The 26,032-nt window shown below is 43.3% G+C and overlaps 1 protein-coding gene across 8 annotated transcripts in view; it reads right to left on the reverse strand.

Moving 5' to 3' along the window:
- NAV1 (neuron navigator 1) overlaps positions 1-26,032 on the reverse strand; it is a 385,886-nt gene that overhangs the window by 308,000 nt on the left and 51,854 nt on the right. For all 8 annotated transcript variants that reach the window (XM_033917672.1, XM_033917671.1, XM_033917665.1 and 5 more), the window contains exons 2-3: positions 7,294-8,215; positions 595-692 (exon numbers count right to left, since the gene is read on the reverse strand). In XM_033917672.1, coding sequence (XP_033773563.1) covers positions 595-692; positions 7,294-8,180 — 985 coding nt within the window. In that variant the 5' untranslated portion in view covers positions 8,181-8,215. The remainder of the gene's footprint in view (positions 1-594; positions 693-7,293; positions 8,216-26,032) is intronic.

Below are 26,032 nucleotides of genomic sequence, written 5' to 3' on the forward strand. Positions count from 1 at the left end.
ATGTTTGTCTCGGACTTTGCCAAGGAGACAGTTCAGATGTGTAAACAATTTCTTCAATTGAGACAGAGAAGCATTGATCCTTCTAAGCTGAGTGGGAGTCCTCCAACTGCATTGCTGCCAGTTGAGGGCAGTGTCTCAACACTGTGTTTTTGGTCAGTAGGGACAGGCAGGTTCCCTGGAGTTCTGCAGAGCTTGCCTGCCCCTCATTATTGAAAACATGATAGTGAAACAGCAATCCTCACTGGCAAGGCTGCAAGTGGAGTACTCCCGCTCAGTCTAGACTGCCCCTAGACTGTTTGTATTTGTACCCTCACCACCTGTGTATGGTCTTTAGATAAATTTTGTTAGCCGCATCGAACTTCATGGTGTATCACTGTATACAAATAAAATTTTACGCTTTGTTATGTTATGTGAGAAGTGGCACCAAAAATGGAGCCACCTTTACCAGAGCTGGCCCTGTCAGGTGCAGTGTTAATGTTTTCGTACCGTGATGCCAATGTAAACCCTTCTAACTTCTCCTTCCCAACTGCTTGCCCTCACACCCCAAAGTGACATAATTGTTTCCAGCTTCTGAAACAAGGGATGTGCACTCACCCAAGTCTTGAAAGCTCAGGTCAACTGTATCTGAAAGGCTGTACTGGCTGCTGCTGTCCTCTGGGGAAATGTCATCCTCTGGATCTTCTCGCTGAAGTCTGTGTGGGGGGGGGGGAGGATACATAGTGCCAAGTAATTATTAATATGCCATTGCTACAATTCAATTCTAATAGTGTAGGTATCAAGAGTTCACCCAGAAACTGCTTCCAAATCAGCCCATAGCAGATCAAGTTTCAAGTTTAATAAAATTTTATAAAATCGCTTATCTATAATTACTAAGCGAATAACAATCTAATAATTAGGCAAATTAAAACATTTATTAAACACTTACAACTAACGGGGGGACGTGACAAACCGGCGCATTAGGCCAAAAAGGGATGAAATGCAATCTTTGTAAGAACAGAGACAAGTAAGAATTGCTGCTGCTGGGTCAGACCAGTGGTCCATTGTGCTCAGCAGTCCGCTCCCGCGGCGGCCCTCAGGTCAAAGACCAGCGCCCTAACTGAGACCAGCCCTACCTGCTTGCATTCCGGTTCAGCAGGAACTTATCTAACTTTGCCTTGAATCCCTGGAGGGTGTTTTCCCCTATAACAGCCTCCGGAAGAGCGTTCCAGTGTTCCACCACTCTCTGGGTGAAGAAGAACTTCCTTACATTTGTACGAGAGAGGAGAAAAAAGTAGGAATAGGACTACATATGATAAACTGTAGTAAAGTTGCTTAAAATGGTAAAAATACTGGAGTCCTAGGAAGGAATGCTATCACAGAAGACAGCAATAGTAGGCATCTTTAAAAAGGAAACTTTTAAGGTTACTCCTAAAGTGATCTAAATTCTTATCTTCGCTTAAGTATAGTGGGAGGGCATTCCATGTCTGCAGGGCAATAACCGAGAATATGTTTTGCCTGTGTGGACCTATAATCTTTAAGGTGACAGGTCAAAAGTGCGCGAGACAAAGACGTGCCGACAACGTTGCCCAGACAGTCGTGTGCAGGACGTCAGCTCGCTGGATTTAAACACTATTTTAAAGCGCTCTGAGGGGGAGTGTGGGGGGGGGGGAACCCCCTCCACACACACTTTGCTTAGAACTGTTGGCGCTCCCGTTGGGGTGGGTGGGGTAGAAACCCCTCCCCATTACCTAAAAAAGAGAGAAAAGGGCTGTTTCCTCTATAATGGGGTGATCCCCCCCCAATGGTAGCGCCAACAGTTCTAAGTGGGGGTCTTCCCCCCTCACACATCCCCTCGGAGCGCTTTACAATAGTGTTTAAATCCAGCGTGCTGACATCCTGCACGCAACTGTCTGGGCAGCATTGTCGGCGCGTCTTTGCCTCGTGCATTTTTGACCCGTCACCTTAAATATTATAGGTACACACAGGCAAAACATATTAAGTTCAAGTTCAAGTTCAAATTTATTTGATAAATCGCCTATTAATAACATTCTAAGCGATGAACAATATTAAAATAAAGTAAAAGGAAACAAACAAATTTTAAAACAACTTTAAAACAATTTTAAGACAATGTGTTAGACATCAAATATTATTAAGAGACAAGTAAAAAGTCAAAGTGCTAGAGAGTTTCTTTTTACATGTGGCTTAGTGACAAACATGATACAAAAGGGAAAAAGGGAAAAGTTACAATATTTTAAGCAAGAAAAAAACATAAAAGGATAAAAAAACATAGGGAAGGGGGAAGTAATTTTAAAAAGAGATACACATTAGTTTAGTCGTTTAGTTATTAAAAGCGTCGTTAAATAAAAATGTTTTTAAAAGTTTTTTTAAAAGAGAGAAGGTCTTTTTCCTGTCTAATATAAAGTGGTAAAGCATTCCAGGTTTGAGGAGCTAAAACAGAGAACATTTCATTTCTCCTTGTTCCCACAATTTTTAGGGATGGAACCGATAGTAAACCTTGAGATGATGATCGGAGAGAACGAGATGAATGATACGGAGTGATCATTCTAGATAAAAATTGCGGTTCATTAAATAATAGTATTTTGAATACCAGAAATGCTATTTTAAAGGTAATTCGATGATTGATGGGCAACCATTCTCGGTTATTGCCCGTACCAAGCTTTGGAATGTGCTGCCTGGTATTCTGCGATTCTGTGATGGGAGACTGAACTTTAAGAAAATGTTGAAAACACAATTATTTGTTAATGAGCTAATGATATTTGCTGTTGAAGAGGGGGGGGGGATAAAACACCAGGAATGGGGATTGCTTCTTAAAAGCAGTTCGTGTTTATTTTGCAGACTGTTGGAAAGGAAATATTTAGACGCTATGGTATGCATCTTGGAATAAAAACGTTTTTAGTTTACTCTTGAATTTGTCGAGTGAATTGTCGAGGCGGAGTTGAGGTGGCATGGCGTTCCATAAAGTTGGAGCTACAACGGAAAAATTAGTTTTTCTAGTGTAGTAGAATTCTTTGATGGAAGGTCTGGTCAGTAAATTCTGATCAGCTGATCTAAGGGTCCGGGGAGGGCAAAAAGGGATGATGAGTTTATTAAGAAAAGATGGGAGACGCGAAAGTTTGATGTTAAAGACCAGCATTAAAGTTTTATAGGTGATGCGGTGGGTGATGGGTAGCCAGTGAGCTTCTCGTAGAAGAGGAGTAACATGATCATATTTCCCAACCTTATAGATAAGTTTAATTGCCGTATTTTGAATGAGCTACAGACGACGTAATTCTTTTTGAGTAATTCCATTGTATAGGGAGTTGCAGTAATCTAAATGAGAAATGACCAGAATTGAGGTTAAAGAACAGTTAAGGAACAGTTCAGATTGTTAAGTATTTTGTATTACAGTACTGCAACCAAACTGCTGGATTGTACGGCTTGATTTTTGCATTCCAACTGATTTACTTTAGGGAGTTTTTCAAACGCAGCACTTTGATTGATCTAAATTGACTTCTAATGCTGATGATTTTTTTTTTTTTTTTAAAGTAGTGGCTAGATCTTGGGCGGTAATTGTAATAACAGAATCGGTATTTCTTTGGGGTTTAAACGTAGTTAATGATTTTAATATTGATAATAGCATGGCAGAGTTTTTTGCCTTTCCAATTCATTTCTTATAATACTCTTTCTTGGCTGCATTTATTTTAATCTTATAGGGCTCCTTTTATGAAGCCGCATTAGCGGTCTTAGCACACGCTAAACCCGTGCTACGCGGCTAGAGCCAACGCCAGCTCAATGCTGGTATTAGCATCTTGCGCGGCCGGCAGTTTAGCGTGTGTTATTACACGCTATTAAAACACTAACGCGGCTTCTTAAAAGGAGCCCATAGTGGTTTGCTTGTTCCTGATATTTTGATAAATTCGAAGGTGTTTTTGTCCAACGCCATTTTCGTTCAAGAGCACGCAATTGATTTTTAATTAATGTTAACTCGGCGATATATCAAGGGTTTTTTTGTGTTTTTTTTTGCTTGCGGGCATAAATGCCTTTGTGCACCAAGTGAATTTAAAATAATTATGTGAATTAATTTTTTTTCACTAGAGCACATTATTGTATACAGATTGAATCAGGAGGGTTTTTGTGACCCATGATAATACTCTTGCTCCCCGAAGTGCCCTTGAACCAAGCCATGAGCTTTGGGCACGGAGACATTTGAGGTCTTTTCCCCTCCATAGTCAATATTCATTATCTTAATATTTGTGTTCATTATTTGGTTGCGGTCCTCATTTTTTGAGCACATTTTGCCTTCACTATATTGAGTATATTCCAGTACTAACCGAGGTTTTTTTTGCCTGGGAATATTTTTCTCCCCGTTGGGAGTTTTTTCTTCCCAGTCTGTTTCCAGTTTGGGCCAATGAAAATATTGGGGACTCCCTTGGGAGATTGATCCAGTGTTTGACTGTTGGATCCCCGTGGAGCTCTGAGGCTTGTTTATTAATATTTGATGTATACTATTCATGGTTACTAACTGCAAAACATAGTGTTTTATTAAAAGCCTGCTCCTCTCATATTTTTTGATACTTGGTGGAGATGTGTACTGGACTATATTAACAATACCTTTCCCAATTTGGGCTCAGTCCTGCAATCTGGATGCCAGAAACGCACTGTCAGACTATTCACCCCAGAGCAAGAAGGAAGGAATAAAGTCTAGAGTTGGTGGTGGACGAGAAGGATGCAGACAAGAGTAAAATAGATGACAAATGGAATTCCCATGGAAGGGTATAAGGAGAGATAAGGGAGGACAGAAACTGAGGGGCAGCAGCAGAATGAATAAACTTATAACTCAGAATGAGGAATTATAGAAACAGAATAGTCAGTATCTCATACTAGAGAATGACAAGGGGACAAATTTGTTCCCAACCCCGCAGGAACTCAATTTCCCTGTCCTGTCCCCACAAGTTTTGTCACTGTACCTGTCCCTGTCCCATATCTGTAAGATCTGCTTTAACAGCACAAGCCTCGAACACTTATGATTTTAAAGTTTTAGAGGCTTGTGCAGATGAGGACGGAGCTTAGGCATTGGTGGAATGAGGCATTATGACATCACAATCTGAGCTCTAGAATGTTGCTACTTATGATTTTAAAGTGTTTGAGGCTTGTGCAGGTGAGGACAGAGCTTAGGCATTGGTGGAATGAGGCATTATGACATCACAGTCTGAGCTCTAGAATGTTGCTACTTATGATGTTAAAGAGTTGGAGGATTGTGCAGATGAGGACGGAGCTTAGGCATTGGTGGAATGAGGCATTATGACATCACAATCTGAGCTCTAGAATGTTGCTACTTATGATTTTAAAGTGTTTGAGGCTTGTGCAGATAAGGACGGAGCTTAGGCATTGGTGGAATGAGGCATTATGACATCACAATTTGAGCTCTAGAATGTTGCTACTTATGATGCTAAATTGTTGGAGGCTTGTGCAGATAAGGATGGAGCTTGCAGGAATGGGGCAGGAACAGGAAAAGAACTTGCGGGAACGAGATGGGAAAATGAGTCCCCACAGGGACGGGGAAAAATTTATCCCCGTGTCATTCTCTATCTCATACTCTCTCTCTGGTCCTGTTCAAATGTAGGCTTAAAGCCCATCTCTTTGAGGCTGCTTTTAACTCTTAACCCCTTATTGACCTGTTCAGTACCCATCTTGTTTTAATCATTCCCATAATAAAAGAAATTCCCTAATCCTTTATTTGTCCTGTCTGTCTTGAATAGATTGTAAGCTCTGTTGAGCAAGGACTGTCTCTTCTGCGGACGTTTTGTGGCACTATAGAAATGATATGTAGTAGTAGTAGGTGGCATCATGCCCACTTCTGAAGCAATAAATTGCAGTGTATCAATTTCTGTCTGCAGGAAAAGACAATAACATTTAGAAATTCAAATGGTTATGATTACAGCTCAGCACTGGAGTGATCAAAGCTCATTCCATTATTTTTCATAGGAATCGGAACATCCTGCAGAAGAAAAGTATTTCTAGAGAAAAGGACTGGTCAAATTTTGAGGCTTCAAGGGACAGATTCTGTATAGGATGGCGGTCTCAGCACCTGCCACCCCCACCCCCCCATTTCCAGCATTCTATACAGCAGCTGAGAATCGTACACCGGCATCTGATAAAGAATTGCGTCTGCCCTAATGGACAGATGCCTAACCCCGCCTAAGTAGCCTGATTCTCTTAACTAGTGCCCATGTCACAGGCGCCGGTTAGAGAATCGCGTTGCCATCAGCTGATCGCGGCAAGGGAATCCTCCTGTCGTGATCAGCTGAGAGCTGCGGCAGGAAACCCCCCCCCCCTGTGAAGTTCCCTGGCGGGAAGGATGCCCATTCACTCCTGCTGCCACCCCCAGAACCGCCAACACCCCCTTGAACTCACCTGACACACCAAAGTGTACCCCGACAACCTTCCCCTCACCTCCCGTACCTACATGTAGAAGTCCAGCTAGAGGGATGCTTATACCCTTTGGCCAACAGGCCAACCACTCCAAAATGGCGGGTCTTCCCCTTCCTGGTGCATTCTGGGATGCACTGGGAAAGAGGCCTAAGACTCCAGGTGGCCCAGCTGCCTAAGACCCCTCCTATGGGAGGGGCCTTAGGTATCTGTGCCAATCAGAACCTTAAGCCCCTTCCCAATGCATCCCAGAATGCACCAGAAAGGAGAAAGCCCACCATTTTGAGTGGCAGGTCTACCAGCCAGAGGGTGCAAGCATCCCTCCAGCTGGGGAACTTTGCGGGCAGAGGGGTCGGAAGCTCTGTGGGGGGTTGGCGGCAGGAGGGAGTGAACATCTCTCCTGGTGGGGAACATCACGGGGGATTCACTGTCACAGCCACTCAGCTGATCATGGAAGGGGGATTCCCTTGCCGCAATTAGCTCAGTGGCCGCGTCTATTTGAAATGAAGGCCAGCATTTTGCTGGTCTACATTTCAGGTGTCTATCGCAGCCCTAGGGAGATGCCTAGGGCTGCATAAGCTTGCCCAAGGCCACTTCCGGGCAAAACCACACCCATGCCCAGCCTTGGGCAAGCTTAAGTGTCCCGATGAATCTCCTTGAACCTTGTGACAGATGCCTACAGTGTAGGTGACCTGCCTTGGGGAGTTTTTTTCATAATGTGCTTTCCAATTGGCTGGTTAGACAGCCGTAGGATGTCTACCACTACCTACAATTGGGACGCCGTTTATAGAACTTGCCCCGAGAGTCCCTATAAAAACTACATTATCTTCTTCAGATTTTTTTTCGCACATAAATTCTTTCTTGATGATAAACACCCTCACGTACCTGTGCTGAAAGGGAGCCACTGTAGCAGTGACTGGATAACTTTGTTGAGTGACAGGCAAAAAGCGTTTGGCCCCAGAATTTAAGATTGGTCCTTTGTTCTGAGGAAGGATATTGACAGGTGGAGAGCTTCGTGGAACTGGCAGTACAACTGGAATTTTATCAATAAGCATTGTGGGCTTAGAGGTTTCCCGATTCATCTCAGACACCCAGTGACCTTTCACTGGACAGCTTTGAGGTCTCTTTAGCTTCAGTCCTTCAGCAGAGTCCACCAGCACTGTCTCAGTGTATAAACTGAACCGAGCTGTGGCCTTTGCTTGTACTTGAGAAGTCTCAGTTACCATACTGAAGGATAAACTTGATTTGCCTATGTTCTTGTTGCCATGGCTACTGACACTCTGGGTAAGTTTATCACAACCCTCCTTCTCTTTGTTTCTTTCCATCCCATGCACTAAAGTCTTTTTCTGTGCATCCCTTGTTCTTGGAGAAGCCTTCTGAAGCATCCTTGGACTGCTCCATGGGGACCCACCACTAGGAGTAACGCTGCCATCAAAATGATCACTCCTTCTGCTGTCATGAAGGTGGACCTTCTCCTGTCCAACAAGTACTTTCTCTTTTATTCCTACAGGGGTTTTGGAGGCACATTTCTGTCTTGAAGCTTCCACTGGCAAGCCATTGACATTGGCCATTACCTTACCAAGGCGTGGAGATGATGTCTTCTGTTTGTGAAAGGCTAAAGGTGAACCCAGTACCACACTACTTTGATTTGGTGGTATCTTTGGGGAGGCCACCATGCTGTGTAGCTTGCTCTGGGACATGGCTCTAGGCACTGGGATGGACGAACCATAATGACTTCTACCAGCTGGATTCACATTAGTTGCCCCATTCATTATCAATAGCAGCCAAGGTTCAATGTGTTATATCTCTGAAAAGAGAGAAAAGGGAGAGATCAGATTGGTTGCAAATGAGAGATCATAGCTGATTTGTGAAAGGTGGTGGTATCATAAAGTAGTGGGAAATTCTGTTTTGAGGTAGATCATGCCAAAAGTAGGTGTGGTACAATCTAAGAAATGTATTGAATGGTGATTAGAAGAACCAAGCAGAAGAAAACAATTCATAGAAATCAAGGTACTGCAGTAACCAGCCATAAAGTCTACTATACATATTTTGCTTTACCAGTTGTCTCAACTCAGACACATGTCACAGTGTCTGGTTTTCTCTCTCTTCCATGGGAGTTGCGACGCCTACACCCATTTGCCCATCAGGATATAATAAATTACTTAGATACAGCATGTTTCTGCTTTTGCCGAGAAAATTGGAACTACAACTCCCTGCATGCAATAGGACAAAAATCAAGATTTTATCAGCCATATCAGATCACCCTCTGTGAGGTGGTAACTTTAAGAAAGATTAAGTAGTATGAGAGCGAGAGAGAGGAAATGGCAGCGCCAAGATCCAGGCAGGGTTGACAACTCTCAATCACAAGATGTGTGGTTGCTTTAGGACACAGGAATTGTGTTTCGATACGACGTTTTTCTTATCCTTTGCTGTTCATTGGTTACTTCACTGTTTCATTTTCAAGGTTAGAGGGTCTGCTTATTAAACAGACAGCATAGCAGCAGGTATTAGCACGTTTTAACTGCCCTGTACCCATGTTATTCATATCAGTGCAGATAGCAAACATTAATGTTTAGTAAACAGGTCCCTAAGTTTAAAAAGAGACAACAGTGGAGATCAATGAGAATTGGGGTTCTTTAAGCTGAGGAGCTTCAGGATCTTGTAATGCCTTTTTCTAGAGTAATTTTTTTGAAGATGATGATTCCTTTAAGTTTAAATAGTGTCTTATGCCTTTCACTGTGAAATTTCTCAGAACCATCCCATACTGAGACCAAGCTAGTAAAATGACTGGGGAACTATGATTCCAAGCTAGCCCTGGTTTCACTCACAGAGCATCTAATAGAACTGGCAAGTTGAAAAGCAGTAAGCCCAGGACTGGCTGGTTCCACCTGTTACAGTGGGCATGGATTCAATTGTCCTAAACATTCCCCTTTAAGTGATAAGTGTTGTGATATGGAAAATAAGGCCCTTCCATTTTTCTAGACACAGCCCTTGCCAGTACCACCATGTTCATCAGTGACGCGGCGTTAGACGAAAGGCACCAACACAGCCTGTTCAGTGCTGCTGCTGCCGCTTCTGTTTGAAACGGAGGCATGTCGGCTTTGTGGAGGGAGGGTCGGCGGGGTTCTGCTGTGTGGGATGGGAGGGAGAGATGGAAAGATGCTGCAAAGGGGAAGGGTGGGCGGGGTCATCGGGGGTTCTGCTGCATGTGGGGGATGGGAGGGAGAGATGGAAAGATGCTGCAGAGGAAGGATTGGTAGGGTCATTGGGGGTTCTGCTGCATGTGCGGAACGGGAGGGAGAGATGGAAAGATGCTGCAAAGGGGAAGGGTTGGCGAGATCATCGGGGGTTCTGCTGAATGTGGGGGATGGGAGGGAGAGATGGAAAGATGTTGCAAAGGGGAAGGGTTGGCAGGATCATCGGGGGTTCTGCTGCATGTGGGGGATGGGAGGGAGAGATGGAAAGATGCAGCAAAGAGGAAGGGTTGGCGGGGTCATCGGGGTTCTGCAAGCTCAGGGCTCCCACTGATTCTGCATTATGGTAAGTTGTATAATTTCTATTACGATATTATAACTTAATAATAATAGAAATGTAATGTATGGTATATTGTGCATAAAACTGCCCTACAAACCCGCCCCGAATCCTCCCTCTCTGGAAAAATTTGCTTCTATAAAAGCGGTCCTTGGTGTCAAAACGTTTGGGGACCACTGGCATAGGGAACACAGGAACTGATCTCTCTGCACCCAGTATCAATACACAATAAAACTGTTCGTGTCTAAGGATGGCAGAGAGCAGGTCTCCAAATTGACAGTAGACTGGCTCTGTGTAATAGAGTGTGTTAAACACAGATTTTAAGCAAGAGATAAAGCAGAGAAAAAAACACACCCAAAAACCAGGTGCTACTGTTCACATAATCAATATAACCACTTCCATCTTTGGAAAGAGGAAAGGAGAAACTTCTTATGCAAACCCATTTTCAGAGAATAATATCCTACATGATGGCGCTATTGACAGGGCTGCATCGCAGGGCGTTTCATTTCCAGCGCTCTCTATATATAAACTCAAATCACAGAGATGCTTCTATTTTGGGATCAACACAATCTGTTCTGCTGAAACCCATCTGCACAATTTCTCCTCTTTCTGCATCAATACATGATAGGCAGTCGGGGATTTTATAGGCAATCACAGAGGGATGTTGCCAAGTGGAGATTCAAAGGGCATTGACATTGACCATTTAATGGGAACTCTATTGAACATCGTGCCCTCAGACCTCTGTGCTGCAACTGCAGGCGGAAGCTTTCGATACAATAAGAGTCCCATGCCCCTCGTGCTTTCTGCATTCCAGCTTCTCCTGCCTGCTGCACTGCAGTCTGCTTGCTACTCTCAAGCCCCATAGTGACCCTCTCACACCCACCACCTTTGCATCTCTCTCCTCCTCCTCTTCCTCCACAGTCTGTAAACCAGTATTCTCCTAGGACAAGCAGGATGAGTCAGCCACATATGGGTGTTGTCCCAACAGCTCCCATTTTGTGGCTAACTATCTTGCTGTCCACGGAGAACCTACGTTACAGGTAAGTAACTACACTCTCCTTCTTCTGCACACTCTCCAGGCCATAGATCTCCACTTTCATGCTCGCAGGATCACACTTCCCCCTTCTGTGATCCCCCCACATTCTAGTCCTCACGTGCCAGCCCGCATGCCACACTCGCTGCCTGCTAACACACCTACATTATATCACAGCTCTCTCACAGAGTCACAGCATCACAGCCACAGTTGGCAGACGCATGCAGAGTCATTACAAAATGCTTCTGTACTCACCACAGGCCTGGGCTCTGCGGCAGCTAACACACTGGTGAAAGCATCCTCGTACACGCTGAGAGATTCAAAAATAAAGGCTCCAAGCCTCATTATTGTGCTGACAGATCTTAACCCAAACTGCAACCCTAGCACACAGGATCCGCACAAAGGCATATCTAAAGAGCACACCTTGGCACAGCTAAGCTGATTCCCCAGCCAAAGCACGGTGTGCAGTCCCAGCAGACGCTGAACGGCTTTGGGGAGCGTGCACCGCTCAGCCTTCCTTAACAGGGATCAAAATTACTTAAAGTGCATTCAAAATACACAGAGAGATATCTTCTTATGTGTGGTTACAGTGCTACAGGGGCATAAATTACTTGCAAGAAATAGGTGATATCAAAACGCCCTCCAGAAGATATGAGGGAGAAATCCCTGGCTTAAGATAATGTGATGACATTAAGATGGCCTGGGAAAATCCACTGCTTATTCCTAGGATAAGCAGCATAAAATCTGTTTTACTACTTGGGATCTAGCTAGGTACTTGGGACCTGGGTTGGCCACTGTTGGAAACAGGACACTGGGCTCGATGGACCTTCGGTCTGTCTTATTTTGTGTTCAGATGAGTTCTCTTGACAAGAAACAGAGAAATGAGATAAAGAATGAGAGAGACAGAAGGGCAGAAAGACAGTCAAAAGTCGGGAGAGGGAAAGTGAGAAAAATAAGCATACAGAGAGAGAGAGAATACCTGTCATCCTATTTCTTGACTCAGCTCTCACCATAATCACTATGGTGGAAACAAAGCAGCCCCACTAGGGCAACAAATTAAAATGAATTTCCAGCATTCGGGATATTAGGCAGCACATCAATATTTTAATCCACTTAACATAGAAAGACACATTTATTGGAATTTCACTTGTAAAGTATATGACAAAAGATTAAACAACCCAAGCAGACAAAGAGAAAATCATGCCTTACTGTAGTGATCAAACAACAACAAAAAAAAAGGCGAGAGAGATGTCCTAACGTCAGGGAACCTTTCATCACTGTTTATGCCTCCACTGGTATTCTTAACAGAGTCTGGTATCAAACGTTCACTGCCATATCTCCTGGAGCTCATGTGATGTGTTAGATTGGTCCTGAAACACTGAAAGGCTTCTACCTCGAGATGCATGCTGACTTCCTTTTTTGCCATGTGAGTACAGCTGATGGGCGCCGGCAGCAAGAGCGAGTACGCCTAGGCATGAGTTTTCCTGGCTTCTTATTAGATAACATATTTTGCATATTTAACATATTTTGCCTTTTTCCCTTTATTTTTATAGTACTTGTAATTGCAAAACGCTCATTTCCTGAAGAAGCTCTTTACATAGAGGGAGAGCGAAACGGAGATCTTCCGTCGTAAGCAGTATCACTTCCAGACGGCCGGGTAGAGAAACTACACCCGAGCTAAGTACTATAATAAAATCTTGGATAAGAGTGCAAAAAAATAACTATTTATACACACAATCTTTATAAAGTGATTTTCATTGGTGCCCTTTGAGGTAATTTATAAAAAAATAAATACAAAAATGAGATAGAATATGAACTACAATAGTAAAAGTTTTTATATAAAATAAATTTAAAAATCAACAAGACACATGTGGACCGATGATAGCCCGCAAGAAAGTTATTAGCCAAGACTTGTTCTAAGGGCAAAATAACCGCGGACACTTGAGATTCAAGGTTTCAATTTCATGTATTTTGATATTCTTGATCTAGCATAGGTCAGCTCTTTCTGCTACCGCGGGGTCTGTGGCTTCAAGATTATGAAATGAGTTTTTTTAAAAAATGTCGCTGGAATGCAGGACTGAAGAAACAGAAGCAAGATGAATGCAAACCCTGTTGATAATTAATATTGGTTGTGTTTTTAAAAAAAAATTCTAATGAAATCTCCAAAATGATTTAGAATTTAATAGGTCAGAATGGTGCACACATAATCAGCAGAACCTGACAATCATGCACCAACTGGCAGACAGGGTGAAGGGGAAGGGGCGCGGAATGTTATCAGTACCCAATTAAATGTTGGTAATTCAGGGGCCTTGGTCAAATACAACCCCAGACGAGGTAAAGAGGGAGGAGCATAGAATGCTATTAGTATGTATTACTTATTTATTTACACTTCTCCCTCCATATTCGCGGCTCAGGCTGAAGGCGTTAGGGGTGTGGAATGCTATTACAGCCCAATTAAGGGCTCCTTTTACGAAGCCACGCTACACCACCAGCCGCTCTAGCCGCTACCGCCTCCTCTTGAGCAGGCAGCAGTTTTTCAGCCAGCATGGGGGTTAGCGCGTGATGAAAAGTCTAGCGCGGCTTTGTAAAAGGAGCCCTAAATGTTGGTCATCCAGGGAACAAAGTAGCACAGAGCCCGTAAGCCTGGGATTCTCAGGATCCTCCATTAAACTGGAAACATTCCATAACAGCCCAGTATGAGGGATATTGGCTTAATGCAATGCAGTGGTGCAATTAATTCACGTTAAAAGTCCTCTATGTCCTCTGCTCTATAGAAGGCCTCTTGCCAGGTGATATTTATTGTTGCGGCAGGAGCTTTTAGGGGACCTTTCGCTAAGCTGTTTAACATGTGAATTAAAGTGCGCTATTACTGTGCTGGCATGATAGCATATGCTAATTTGTACATTAACTGCATTCTGTAGAAGGGGATGGGAACTGGGCAGTTTAGGAGTAGAGAACGGGTAATAGACTTCCTTCTGCAGTTAGCACATGGTACTTAGTGCACACCGTCACTTGTGTAGTTAGTCCAATTTCATATACCATCTCCCCAGCATAAGGTAGTAAGTACATAGGTACGAATTGTGAATAGTTTTAACTAGGGTTACCGGACGTCTGTGAAACCTGGACATGTCCTCTTTTTAGAGAACTGACTGGGTGCCCGGATGGACTTTTGAAAACACGGTAGTTTGTCCAGGTTTTGGAAGGTCCCAACCTTCCTGCCGCATCTGGAGGGCCTCTGTGCGTATACGGATGATATACAGATATATGGCTTCTGTGCATGGTGCAGCGTCTGTCTAGTTGTATTCCCTCAAAATTCTGGGAATACAACTAGACAGACGCTGCACCAAGCAGACACAAATCCACAAAATCACCCAAAAAGCTTTCTTCACCATGCGAAACCTAAGAAAAATCAGAAAATTCTTCAACAAAGATCAATACAGAATCATCGTCCAATCCCTTGTGCTTAGTATTGTAGACTACTGCAACAGCCTCTACCTATCATGCCCAAACAACATGATAAAACAACTTCAGGCCGTTCAGAACACAGCCCTCAGACTCATCTACTCTCTTAACAAATTTGACCACCTCACTAATGCTTACTTAGAATCTCACTGGCTTCCGATAAAAGCAAGATCACAATTCAAATTCTACTGTCTACTATTCAAAGTAACCCATGGAGATGCACCAAGTTACCTTAATAACCGTCTATACCGCAACCTCACACACAGAACAAAGACAACTCAAAGCCTATTCATACACCCACCTCTCAATGGTACTCGACGCAAGAAACTTTACGACAATCTTCTAGCGACACAGGCTGCGAAAATTGACCCAACCGTCTCCAAACTGCTGACCAAAACAACGGACATCAAACTTTTCCGAAAAGAAATCAAAACTCTTCTATTCAAAAAACACCTTCCATCATTCTAACCTCCATCTGTAACCAGAATATTCCGTCCCTCAACGTTATGTAATAATCTTCCTAATTTGTATGTACTGCTATTGTTATGTAAACTTGTTATATACCTGACATGTAAACTACCTGGAAATGTCCAGTTTTCACCCAACTTTGTAATTCGCTTAGAACCGCAAGGCACAGGCGGAATAGAAATCTCTAATGTAATGTAATGTAATATACGGATGAAAAGAAAGATGAGGCTTTGAGTGGGCGGAGCTGAAGTCAGAATGGGGAGGGGCGGTGCTGGGGCAGAACAAGGTGGGATTGGGAGTGGAAAGGGGCGGAGCCATGTGTCCGGGTTTCTCCGGGGAAAAACCTGGTAACCCTAAACATGCAGCAATTTTTCAGTGCAATATCTACAGAGGACATGCTCAGCGCGCTTTCAAATGTTGCTGTAGAGCCCTGCACTTAATATTTGCTTTGAAAGCACAAGAAATGCCTAACTTACTATTACTACTACTATCAATTATTTCTATAGCGCTACCAGATGTACGCAGCACTGTACAGAGTCACAAAGAAGACAGTCCTTGCTCAAAGAGCTTACAATCTAAACAGACAAGACAGACAAACAGGATGGCATGGATACAGTTAAGGGAAACTGTTAATCTGCTGGCTGGGTTGGAGGGCAGAGGGAAGTGCAGGACAATCAAGCCATTGTGACATCACTGATGAGGTTGGCTCTTATTGGTGGACTGAGGCATTATGACATCACAATCTCAGCTCTGCTTCCCAAAGACTGAAACTCTTCACACTACTACTATGAATTATTTCTATAGCGCTACTGGACGTACGCAACGCTGTACAATCACAAAGAAAGCAGTCCCTGCTCGAAAGAGCTTACAATTTAAACAAACAGAATGTCATGGATAGAGTTAAGGGGAATGGTTAATCTGCTGGCTGGGTTGGAGGGCAACTCTTAATGTAATCCACCTAGAACTGCAAGGTTAAGGCAGAATAGAAGCCAATAAATGTAATGCAATACGCCTTCCACTGGAGGACTTGACTATTCCATTGTGTGTGGCACAGTGGTTAAATCTACAGCCTCAGTGGTAAAAGCTACAGTCTCAGCACCCTGAGATTGTGGGTTTAAATCCACACTGCTCCTTGTGACCCTGGGCAAGTCACTTAATCCTCCCTATTGCCCCAGGTACATTAGATGGATTGTGAGCCCACCAGGACAGGGAAAAATGCTTGGGTACCTGAATAAATTCATAAGCTCCCTTGGGAGAATGGTATAGAAAATTGAATAAATAAATAAATAATGGAAGACTATTCCATGCATCTACCACCCTTTCTGTAAAAAAAGTATGGGTATTTCCTTAGATTACTCCTGAGCCTATCACCTGGGAGAACAGTATATAAAACTGAATAAATAACGAAAGGTTTACTTTTTTCCCTACCCAGTGCCAACCTAATCATGACACCTTATGTTCAGAAAGAAATCATTCTAACTGTGAAGGATCCACAAATATATTTTGGTTCCACTGACAAGCAACTAAGCACTTACAAGGAAACCATTAAAACACACATTTAAGGCTGTTGTCAGAACATTATAAATATTTAACATGAAAGAGAAATGGTTGAAGAATAGTGTCCCAGTAATAGTTATTAAATAAAATGAAATATGCAGCTGGACCCAATTTCACAGAGTGCAGGCCCACCCTTAGAAGCAGCCCTTATGATGAGTCAGCATTTATTTGTGCCAAGCTGCGGCTCTGGGCTGTGGCATTGCAGACTGGATGGCTGTCTACCTCTGGGCTCATACTTGCCTCTTCCTGAAGGAGTATACCTAAAAAAAATTTGGGCTGTGCATTTGTGGAGTTTCAGATTTTTCCCAAATTTCAGACCTTTTCTGGGTTCATTTCAGATGTCTGTTTTAATATTTTTTTTAACATATTCAGATCAATTGTGTGCACATTAATTTGTATATTAATGCATCTTAAACCAGTTTTGTACAAACTAACCCCCCCGCCCCACACACACACACACACACACACACACAGACACACACTAGCGGCTGCTGCTACAGTAACTGTCCTGAAGCCTCAAAGGGATTATTAAAGGGCTTTGAGGTTTTTGCCACGTGGTGGCTGCTAGCGCAGCTTTGTAAAAAAGTGGTACATATTTTAAGGTGTTCTAATACAACTGAATGCATTCTGGCAAATGCATATCCCTACAAAAATATGGAGGCATGTTTACAAATGGGATTATCCAGATAAGGGCATCTCCTACCCAGAAAACTCCCACTTATTAGGCCTAATCCAGAGTTGCAGCTGTACTTACCTAGATGTATCTGAAGGGAATCTCTAAAGGGTGCTTAAATTTGCATGCAAAAAAATATATATATTGTGTAATGAGCCAACTAATGTTAATAAGTGGGTGCTAACATCAATTACCGATGTTAATAGGCACCAATTTAGATTTGCATGTGAATCTTGCAACTAGAAAATGACACAGGGACAAATTTTTCCCATCTGCGCAGGATCACGCTATCCCTGACCCGTCCCTGTGAACTCTGTCCATGTCCATGCCCCATCTCTGCAAGCTCTGTCCTCCTCTGCACAAGCTTCAAACACTTTAAAATCATAAGTAGCAACATTCTAGAGCTCAGATTGTGATGTCTTAATGCCTCATTCCACCAATGCCTAAGCTCCGTCCTCATCTGCACAAGCCTCAAACACTTTAAAATCATAAGTAGCAACATTCTAGAGCTCCGATTGTGATGTCATAATGCCTCATTCCACCAATGCCTAAGCTCCGTCCTCATCTGCACAAGCCTCAAACACTTTAATATCATAAGTAGCAACATTCTAGAGCTCAGATTGTGATATCATGCCTCATTCCACCAATGCCTAAGCTCCGTCCTCATCTGCACAAGCCTCAAACACTTTAATATCATAAGTAGCAACATTCTAGAGCTCAGATTGTGATGTCATAATGCCTCATTCCACCAATGCCTAAGCTCCGTCCTCATCTGCACAAGCCTCAAACACTTTAAAATCATAAGTAGCAACATTCTAGAGCTCCGATTGTGATGTCATAATGCCTCATTCCACCAATGCCTAAGCTCCGTCCTCATCTGCACAAGCCTCAAACACTTTAAAATCATAAGTGTTTGAGGCTTGTGCAGTTAAGGCAAAGCTTACAGGAAGGGGACAGGGACAGGGGACAAGGACAGAACTCATAGGGACAGGACGGGGATATTGAGATCCCATGAGGACAGGGACAAAATTGTCCCCATATCATTCTCTACTTGCTACATACCATTCTATAAAACTGCAAAACCAAATCCCATGGCGCTCAACCCAAAAGCGGCATGGCCATGTGAGGGGCTTTGGCAGGGCAGGGGTATTCTGAAGTTTTTCACACTGTGTTATAGAATAGCATGAAATCATGCTCAAATAGGGCACCAGGAATTACTCCCATCCTAAGAAAATTATATTGGTTATATCTTTTTTTGTGTACAATTTAAAATCTTAAAACTTGTTCAACAAGGCGTCAATGATAATCTGCCAGATTTTCTGGCTAAATGCCTGTAGTGATACAAACCATCCAGGGCACCGAGATCTGAAAATCATATGTTGCTTGATACAGGGACATTGAACATTGTTCAATATGTGTGAACTAAAAAAATCTTGCTTTTCTATGGCTAGGCCCGTTCTGTGGAACGCCATATCTGGCACTCTAAGGTTTTGCGATAATATGTTGCAATTCAAAAAATTGCTCAAAACTTGCATTGTACAGGCATTTTTCTGGGTGACGGGACAAAAGCACGTGAGACAAACGCGCGCCGACAATTCAGCTCAAAACTTCAGCACTGAAGTCTACAGAAAAACCTTGTTTTAAAGGGCTCTGATGGGGGGTGTTGGTGGGGAACCCCCCCACTCTACTTAATAGGGATCGCGCTGCCGTGTTGGGGGGGGTGTGGGGGGTGTAACCCCCCCATTATACTGAAAACTTAACTTTTTCCCTAAAAAATAGGGGAAAAGTTAAGTTTCAATTATAATGTGGGGTTACAACCCCCCAAACCCCCCAATGCCAGCGTGATCCCTATTAAGTAAAGTGGGGGGGGGGGGGAGGTTCCCCTCCAACACCCCTCATCGGAGCCCTTTAAAAGAAGGTTTTTCTGCAGACTTCAGCGCTGAAGTCTTGCGCTGAATTGTCAGCGCGCATTTCTCTCACATGCTTAAGACTATGAACCTTTTCCTGTTAGCTCTCTACTTCTCAATGAAGATTGTGTTACTGTTATTAAGGGCTAGATTCACGAAGCCCATTGATCAAGTTCCGACCAATTAGCGACCCCTTTGTGACCCAATTTCCCTCCGACCCAACTCACTAACCTTTGTCCCAATCATCCTCTGATCCGCACCTGCAAATGAGGGGGGAACGGCATTCAAATGTAGTCAGGCAGCGATTCACCCAAAAAAAAAAATGAGGGACACCGAATGGGCTGACTGATCCAAAAATAAGCAACTGCTGAGGACCAGTCGCTCAGGTCCTTTCCGACTGCCCTGCTCTCTGCCCCAACTCTCAGCAGTGCAAGCCCGTGGTTTTAACCTGCGGGTCTAAAGTGGATTAAAACCACGGGCATGCGAAGAAAAAAAAAAAAAGCAAATAAAAGTAAAGTTTCCTGCTCTGCCGGGCACAGAGGGCCAGCGCATGTACAGACCATCTACAGATGGTCTGCGCATGTGTCGGGTTTGCTGTAGAGTGATCCGGGCGGTAGGTGGGGGGGAGTAGAAAGGAGGGAGGGAATAGAAAGAGAGAATTGATGGGCCTGAGTGTGTGAGTGAGAGATGCTGCACATGGGGAAAGGAAAACTAGGCATAGAGAGAGAGGAGTGTTAATTTTTGTTAATGGCCAGTGTTAATAGCAACATTAGTGCATAGCCATTAATTTGCAAAACAGAAAATCGGCCATTTTTTGGTTGCACTAGAAAATGGCCTTAACGTGTGGAAAAGACCCGTGTAAAGGTGTGCTAAGGCCACTCTTTCCCACAGTTTAGCAAAAAGGAGACTTTTGTATGCATCCTAGTAATTTTGCTTAAAACCAAACCAAGAGGAGAGTTTACTTATAGGTAACCATACAAAGTGTTGCCTTTACATTTCAGGGGCTAACAAATTGGATAATGTCTCTTGACAAACTAATCAGAAGATAAAATTTCCCCTGCTTCAGTCCCTTCCTCAATCCATACTGTCAGGAGGATAAAGCCATCTTTAAGGGGTAGAATTAATATTGATTTTAATAGAGAAACACTAGCAGCATCCAACACTCACAATCAGCCCGCAAGTTAGAACATACCTTAGCAAACTGAAGGACACTGCCTCTGTCCCTCTCACCTAAGCACAGGCAGCTAAAGGGGGTAATCTTCCCCCTTTGTTGCTGTATAGTATATGTTCATAAGATGTTGAAAAGCCATCTGGGAATGATTTAGCAGGAAAAATTGAAACTGAACAGTACAAGTATAATTCCGAGGACCGAAACCAGACGTGAGCTGCTGAAATAAAATAAAAAGTGAAGTGAAAAAGTGTAGTTACTTACCTGTAACGTAGGTTCTCCGTGGACAGCAGGATAGTCAGCCACATTGGGAGCTATTGGGACAACACCCATATGTGGCTGACTCATCCTGCTTGTCCTAGGAGAACCTGCCGTTCGTCTGCAAGAACTGGCACAGCCAGATCGAGTGGTGGTGCTGAACGGACAGCTCCCCACACGCTCAGGAAAAAATGTAAGGCTCAGCCTGCTGCAGGTTACCTGTCACTTTCCTTGAGCAGTTTTGAAATTACTCAGTTTTTGTCTAAGGATATGACGGGATCTTGTATCTATCTTGTATAAATCCGATCTTGTATCTATCCCTCTGTCTTCTATCCCAGGCCTTCACTCAGGGCAAATGGGGGAGAGGAGGGGGGGGGGGGAAGCTCTAAGGTCTGGGGTAAAGCAGCACCAGAAATAAATACTCAAGGATTAGGGCCCGAATATATCCCTTATTCACTCAAAAACAAGCCCCACACGGACAAACGACACACACACCCAGCAACACTACAAGGCCTTACTTACAACCCACAACATTCACACTCCCCAAAGAGCACCCCCATATCCCAACCCTCACTACTGCACAAGCATCTTTCTCCTATTTCCCCCCCTTATTTTTACATCCCCTCCCAAAGTATATAGTTCAGTTATTTCATCAAAATCCTTGGCTAGAAGCCATGAGCCAAGGCTCCTACTGGTGTCCTTCATCATATGCCCTTAATCTGGTCACTAGATATTATCTCACAGAATCCCATCTCCATCCAGCCATGTAATTGGAAGATTTGACACAGCAAAGACTTAAGGGCCATCCTAATGCCATCAGGGCTATAGGGGAAGGAGGGATGGAGGATAAGATTGTAGTGGAACAAGGAATTGACAAACTATCAGAGATAGTATTAGATGATAGAACTGAGGGAACACTTTTCTTTGCACTCCATTAAAATCAAGTGCTTATTTAGGCAGTGGTGGTTTTTTTTTTGGGGGGGGGGGTCACTTCTCTTCATCGGGAGGGTGATTCAGAGTCCTTCCTGTACTTTCATGCTACAGCTTGCGTTTCAGAGGCCACTGGCAGCGTCAGACAGCTGAACATGCTGCCTTTAGCAGCCCAAAAGCTTTCCCTCTGCTGCCTCTGCAGGAACAGGAAGTTGAAATGGAAAGTGTAGTTACTTACCTGTAACGTAGGTTCTCCGTGGACAGCAGGATAGTCAGCCACTTTCCAGGGCCAGTGGAGACAGTCTGTTCAGCTTACCTTTGGTGCTCCAGGTCACTGTCAGTACCTCTTGATCCTAGCTGGAGGAACATGGCCAAATACCACCTCTTCTTTCTTCTATGTGTAAAATTCTGTTCTATTTTATATAATATTTATAGCCCGCTCTAATCTCCAATCAGATTCTAGGCAGATAATATTTTTTTTTAAAAAATACATCTAGGATGGTGGATAGCAATATTAAAAAGTAATACATCACAGTTCTCAGCAAATTTACAATAAATCAATTAAATGAGTTTTTTTTTAAATTTCAAAAGATATAGGGGTCTTTTTCTTAAGGCTTACTAACCAATTTAGTACATGCTATATGCTAAGGCTTCCATAATATGAAGAAACTGTCCTTAATTCATTAGGAAGATCATTCCAAAGTTTGGTTACCACATATTCAAAAGATTTACTCAAAGAATTCAAACAAATATATTTACCTGTTGAATAACTGAGCTTCAAAGAATTCTGGAAATGAGAAGCAATCTTACTTACTAGAAAAGGATAAATAGCTTAATAAACCTTCAGGACACATACCATATAACATTTTAAATATCAATGTAACTACTTTAAATTTTATTCTCTTCTTAACTGTCAACCAACGCAATTGATTTTAAAATGGAGTCACCAGGTCTTAGCTTTGAATATCAGATGCGCCCCTGTGTCCTGAAACAATTGCAACCTATATTTCAACTTCAGTGTAATGCCACAGTACAATGAATTGCAATAATCTGGGGTAAAATAATTGCCTTAATTATTGTTTGAAAACTACGAGTAGGGTATTACAACCAGTACGAAGGAAGTCATCATGCAGCTGTATCGTGCGATGGTGCGCCCGCATCTGGAGTACTGTGTCCAATATTGGTCACTGTACCTTAAGAAGGACATGGTGATACTTGAGAGGGTTCAGAGAAGAGCGACAAAAATGATAAAAGGTATGGAAAACCTCTCATACGCAGACAGGTTAGAAAGGCTGGGGCTCTTTTCCCTGAAGAAGCGGAGACTCAGAGGAGACATGATAGAGACTTACAAGATCATGAAGGGCATAGAGAAGGTGGAGAGGGACAGATTCTTCAGCCTATTGGGAGCCACAAGGACAAGAGGGCACTCGGAGAAATTGAAAGGGGATAGGTTTAGAACCAATGCTAGGAAATTATTTTTCAGACCGCAACCTCCCCCCCTTACTATGCTTCTGATGGTACTATGCCTCTGATCTCCGCTCATCGGGCAAGCCCCTCTTATCTGTACCCTTCTCTTCCACTGCCAACTCCAGACTCCGTCCCTTCTTTCTTGCAGCACCGTATGCCTGGAACAGGCTGCCTGAATCAATACGTCGTGCTCCCTCCCTGGCAGCGTTCAAATCCATGCTAAAGGCCCACTTTTTTTGAAACTGCTTTCAACTCTTAACTCCCCCTCACTGCTGTCAGACACCTAGACCCACTATAATCTCCCCAACCCTGAAACGTCCTTGTCTAAATTAGATTGTAAGCTCTTCTGAGCAGGGGCTGTCTATTGTATGTTAAAGTGTACAGCGCTGCGTACGCTTTTCAGTGCTATAGAAATAATAAATAGTAGGAGTAGCAGTAATATATGCTGGCAGAGCTGTGTGTGTTTGTGTTTTTGGTAAGGGGGGGGCAATACTAGAATAGCAGGGGGTGCTCTGAATCAGGATTGAGGCTGCCAGGTTTGAGATAGTTTTTCATCATAGCATGCAGAGTGTTAGCTCTTTTATGAACACTAAGACTTGAAAAATCCAGCTGGGCTTTAAAACATTCTGCACAGAATGTGGGAGAACAATCTAAAGTCCCAGATTGATGCATTAAAACATTGGAAGGCTGCAGGGAGGCCGTCTCCGTACCCAACACATTGGCCACAGGGTGAGAGAATGGTCATGAAGGGCAGAAGCCAGTTCTGCTTAGTTATGGTGAGATGTTAGGTTGCATCAGCTGACTTGGCAGAGCACAGAGGGAAGGAACAATACAGCCATAGAGAGCGGTCCCCCCCCTCCCTTTCACATCCTCTTCTTTCATTTCCAGTGCTTTCCCATTACTTTCACACCGAGGATCAGAGAGCAGTCCTGCTGGCTGCGACTCAGCTCCCTGCAATTCCAACTGAACATCCAGACCGCTGCCCGCCAGAAATCTGGCATTTACCGCTCAGCGTTGACTGGTGAGAGAGGAGAGGGGGTTTCTCTCTCCTGCAGCTGATTGTGCCGCAGGTGTTGAAGATTGTGCAAAGCTTGCGTAGTGCCCACCTTCACATCCGGCATGGCAAAGCATCTGGCAAAGGGTTTCTGACAGGCAAACCCAGATCAATAACGCTCAAACGGTAGCTTATCGAAATAGCAGGTCATCTTTGTTCATTTTTAGGTGACAATTGTATCAGTGCTCTAATCAGGAGTCAATTGTAAAAAAAAATAAAATGCAATATACATTTTAAATAGCAAAAAAGTCCTCCCCCCCCTCCTTTTTTACTAAGCCACGGAGCGCTAAATGTTCCGACGTTCTTAGAATTTTTATGAGTGTCGGAGCATTTAGCGCCCTGGGTCACGGTACAAACCACTTCTGTGGCTTAGTAAAAGAGGGGGATAATAAATAAAAACTTTATTGAACGTTCAAATTATTTATTTATTGGGATTTATTAAGCGCCTTGATGAAGAGATTCATCCAAGTCGGTGTACAGCAGGTATAATTCAGCATAAAACTTATAATTTTAATAGCATAACAGTAGTTTAAAAAGAGCAAATATAAACATAAATTCAGTGTATGAGGTAAAGTCAAAATCGGTAAACGGAAACTTATTAATAAGCTCTAAGCGGTGACGAGACAAAACTATACGAGACAATCGCACGTGGACAATGCTGGGCAGACAATCGCGCAGATGTCAGCGCGCTGGATTGAAGCACTATTTTAAAGCACTCTGAGGGGGGGACCCCCTACTTTACTTAGAACTGTTGGCGCGCCCATTGGGAGGGGAACCCCCCATTACAGAGGAAACTGTAATTTTTCCCTAAAAGAGGGAAAAAGGCTGTTTCCTCTCTCCAACAGCCCCCCCCTCAACGGGAGCGCCAACAGTTCTAAGTAAAGTGAGGGGGGGTGTTCCCCCCCCCCCACACTCCCCCTTGGAGCACTTTAAAATAGTGTTTCAATCCAGCTGATGTCCTGCGCGCGTTTGTCTCACACGGTTTAGTCTATGGACCCGTCTAAGCAACCAATTCTAAAAGAGTCCCTAGAATGATGCAGTCCCACTTCAGAAAACTGGGCAGTGGTATAAGGGGATCCCCTTTTTTCTTGGCCCCCCTCTGCACTGTAGGGCAGAATGTAGGCAACTGAATTAAAGAAGTCTGATCGGAGACAATATCTTTGCATCAACCGCAATAAGAGAAAAAATAAAAGTCTGTCATTGACTAATGGCCACTTTTAAAGGGCAATTTTCAAAATTTTTATGTGAGCATCACCTTGATACATGGAAGATAGGAATATATTAGAGCCACAGCTGAAAAGCATTTTGGAGAGAAGCAGATTTTATGGAAAACAGGTCCTGCACAATAAGAGACATGCGGCTTTCCTTCGAAAACTAAAACTAACATTAGGAGAAAAACAACTTGGAAAAGGGCCTTAAGAAAGATTTAGGGGACCTGATTTCCTATAGTGTGCTAATGCCATTAATGCAAGCTACTAATACATAGATTCCATTCCATGGGACCTATGTTAAATGCTAACGCAGTGGCACATTTTAATGAATCGAGCCACATTTTATAATGGAACTGAGTTCTACTGCCTTAGGGCCATCAGCCACAGCTGACTGGCTAGAGACATGCATTGCATCACTAAATTCCAAAGCTAAAGAGAGAATGGAACAGAGCCCAGGAGCCTCCAGATGGAAAATTTTGGCAGTGCTCTATCTAATTCCATAAAACTGGGCAACCAAATGTATACTTACCCCCGGATTCTATATATGGAGTTCTGAGTTGCACATGCAAATTTGGGCATGCATCCAATTTACGTATGCAACTTAATTGAATAATAAGCCAATCAGCGCTGATAATTGGGCAGTAATAATCAATTATCGGCATTAATTAGCAATAATTAAATTTACATGCACATTTTTATGTGTATTCTATACAGAGGTGTACATAAATTCTAGTACTTGGATCTGAAAATGGGGCATGGTTTGGTCATGGGCAGGGGAGTGCAGTGAGTGCATTCAGGGTATTCAGTGAATCCCCAGCTCTACAATCCTGCATTTTTTATATTCTTTTTTTTTTCATTTTTTCTTGATGCACTTTGACTTGTTGAGTAGGCAGCCTGCTCAATCA

The sequence above is a fragment of the Geotrypetes seraphini genome, chromosome 13 (assembly GCF_902459505.1).
Source record: "Geotrypetes seraphini chromosome 13, aGeoSer1.1, whole genome shotgun sequence".
Taxonomy (NCBI): Eukaryota; Metazoa; Chordata; class Amphibia; order Gymnophiona; family Dermophiidae; genus Geotrypetes; species Geotrypetes seraphini.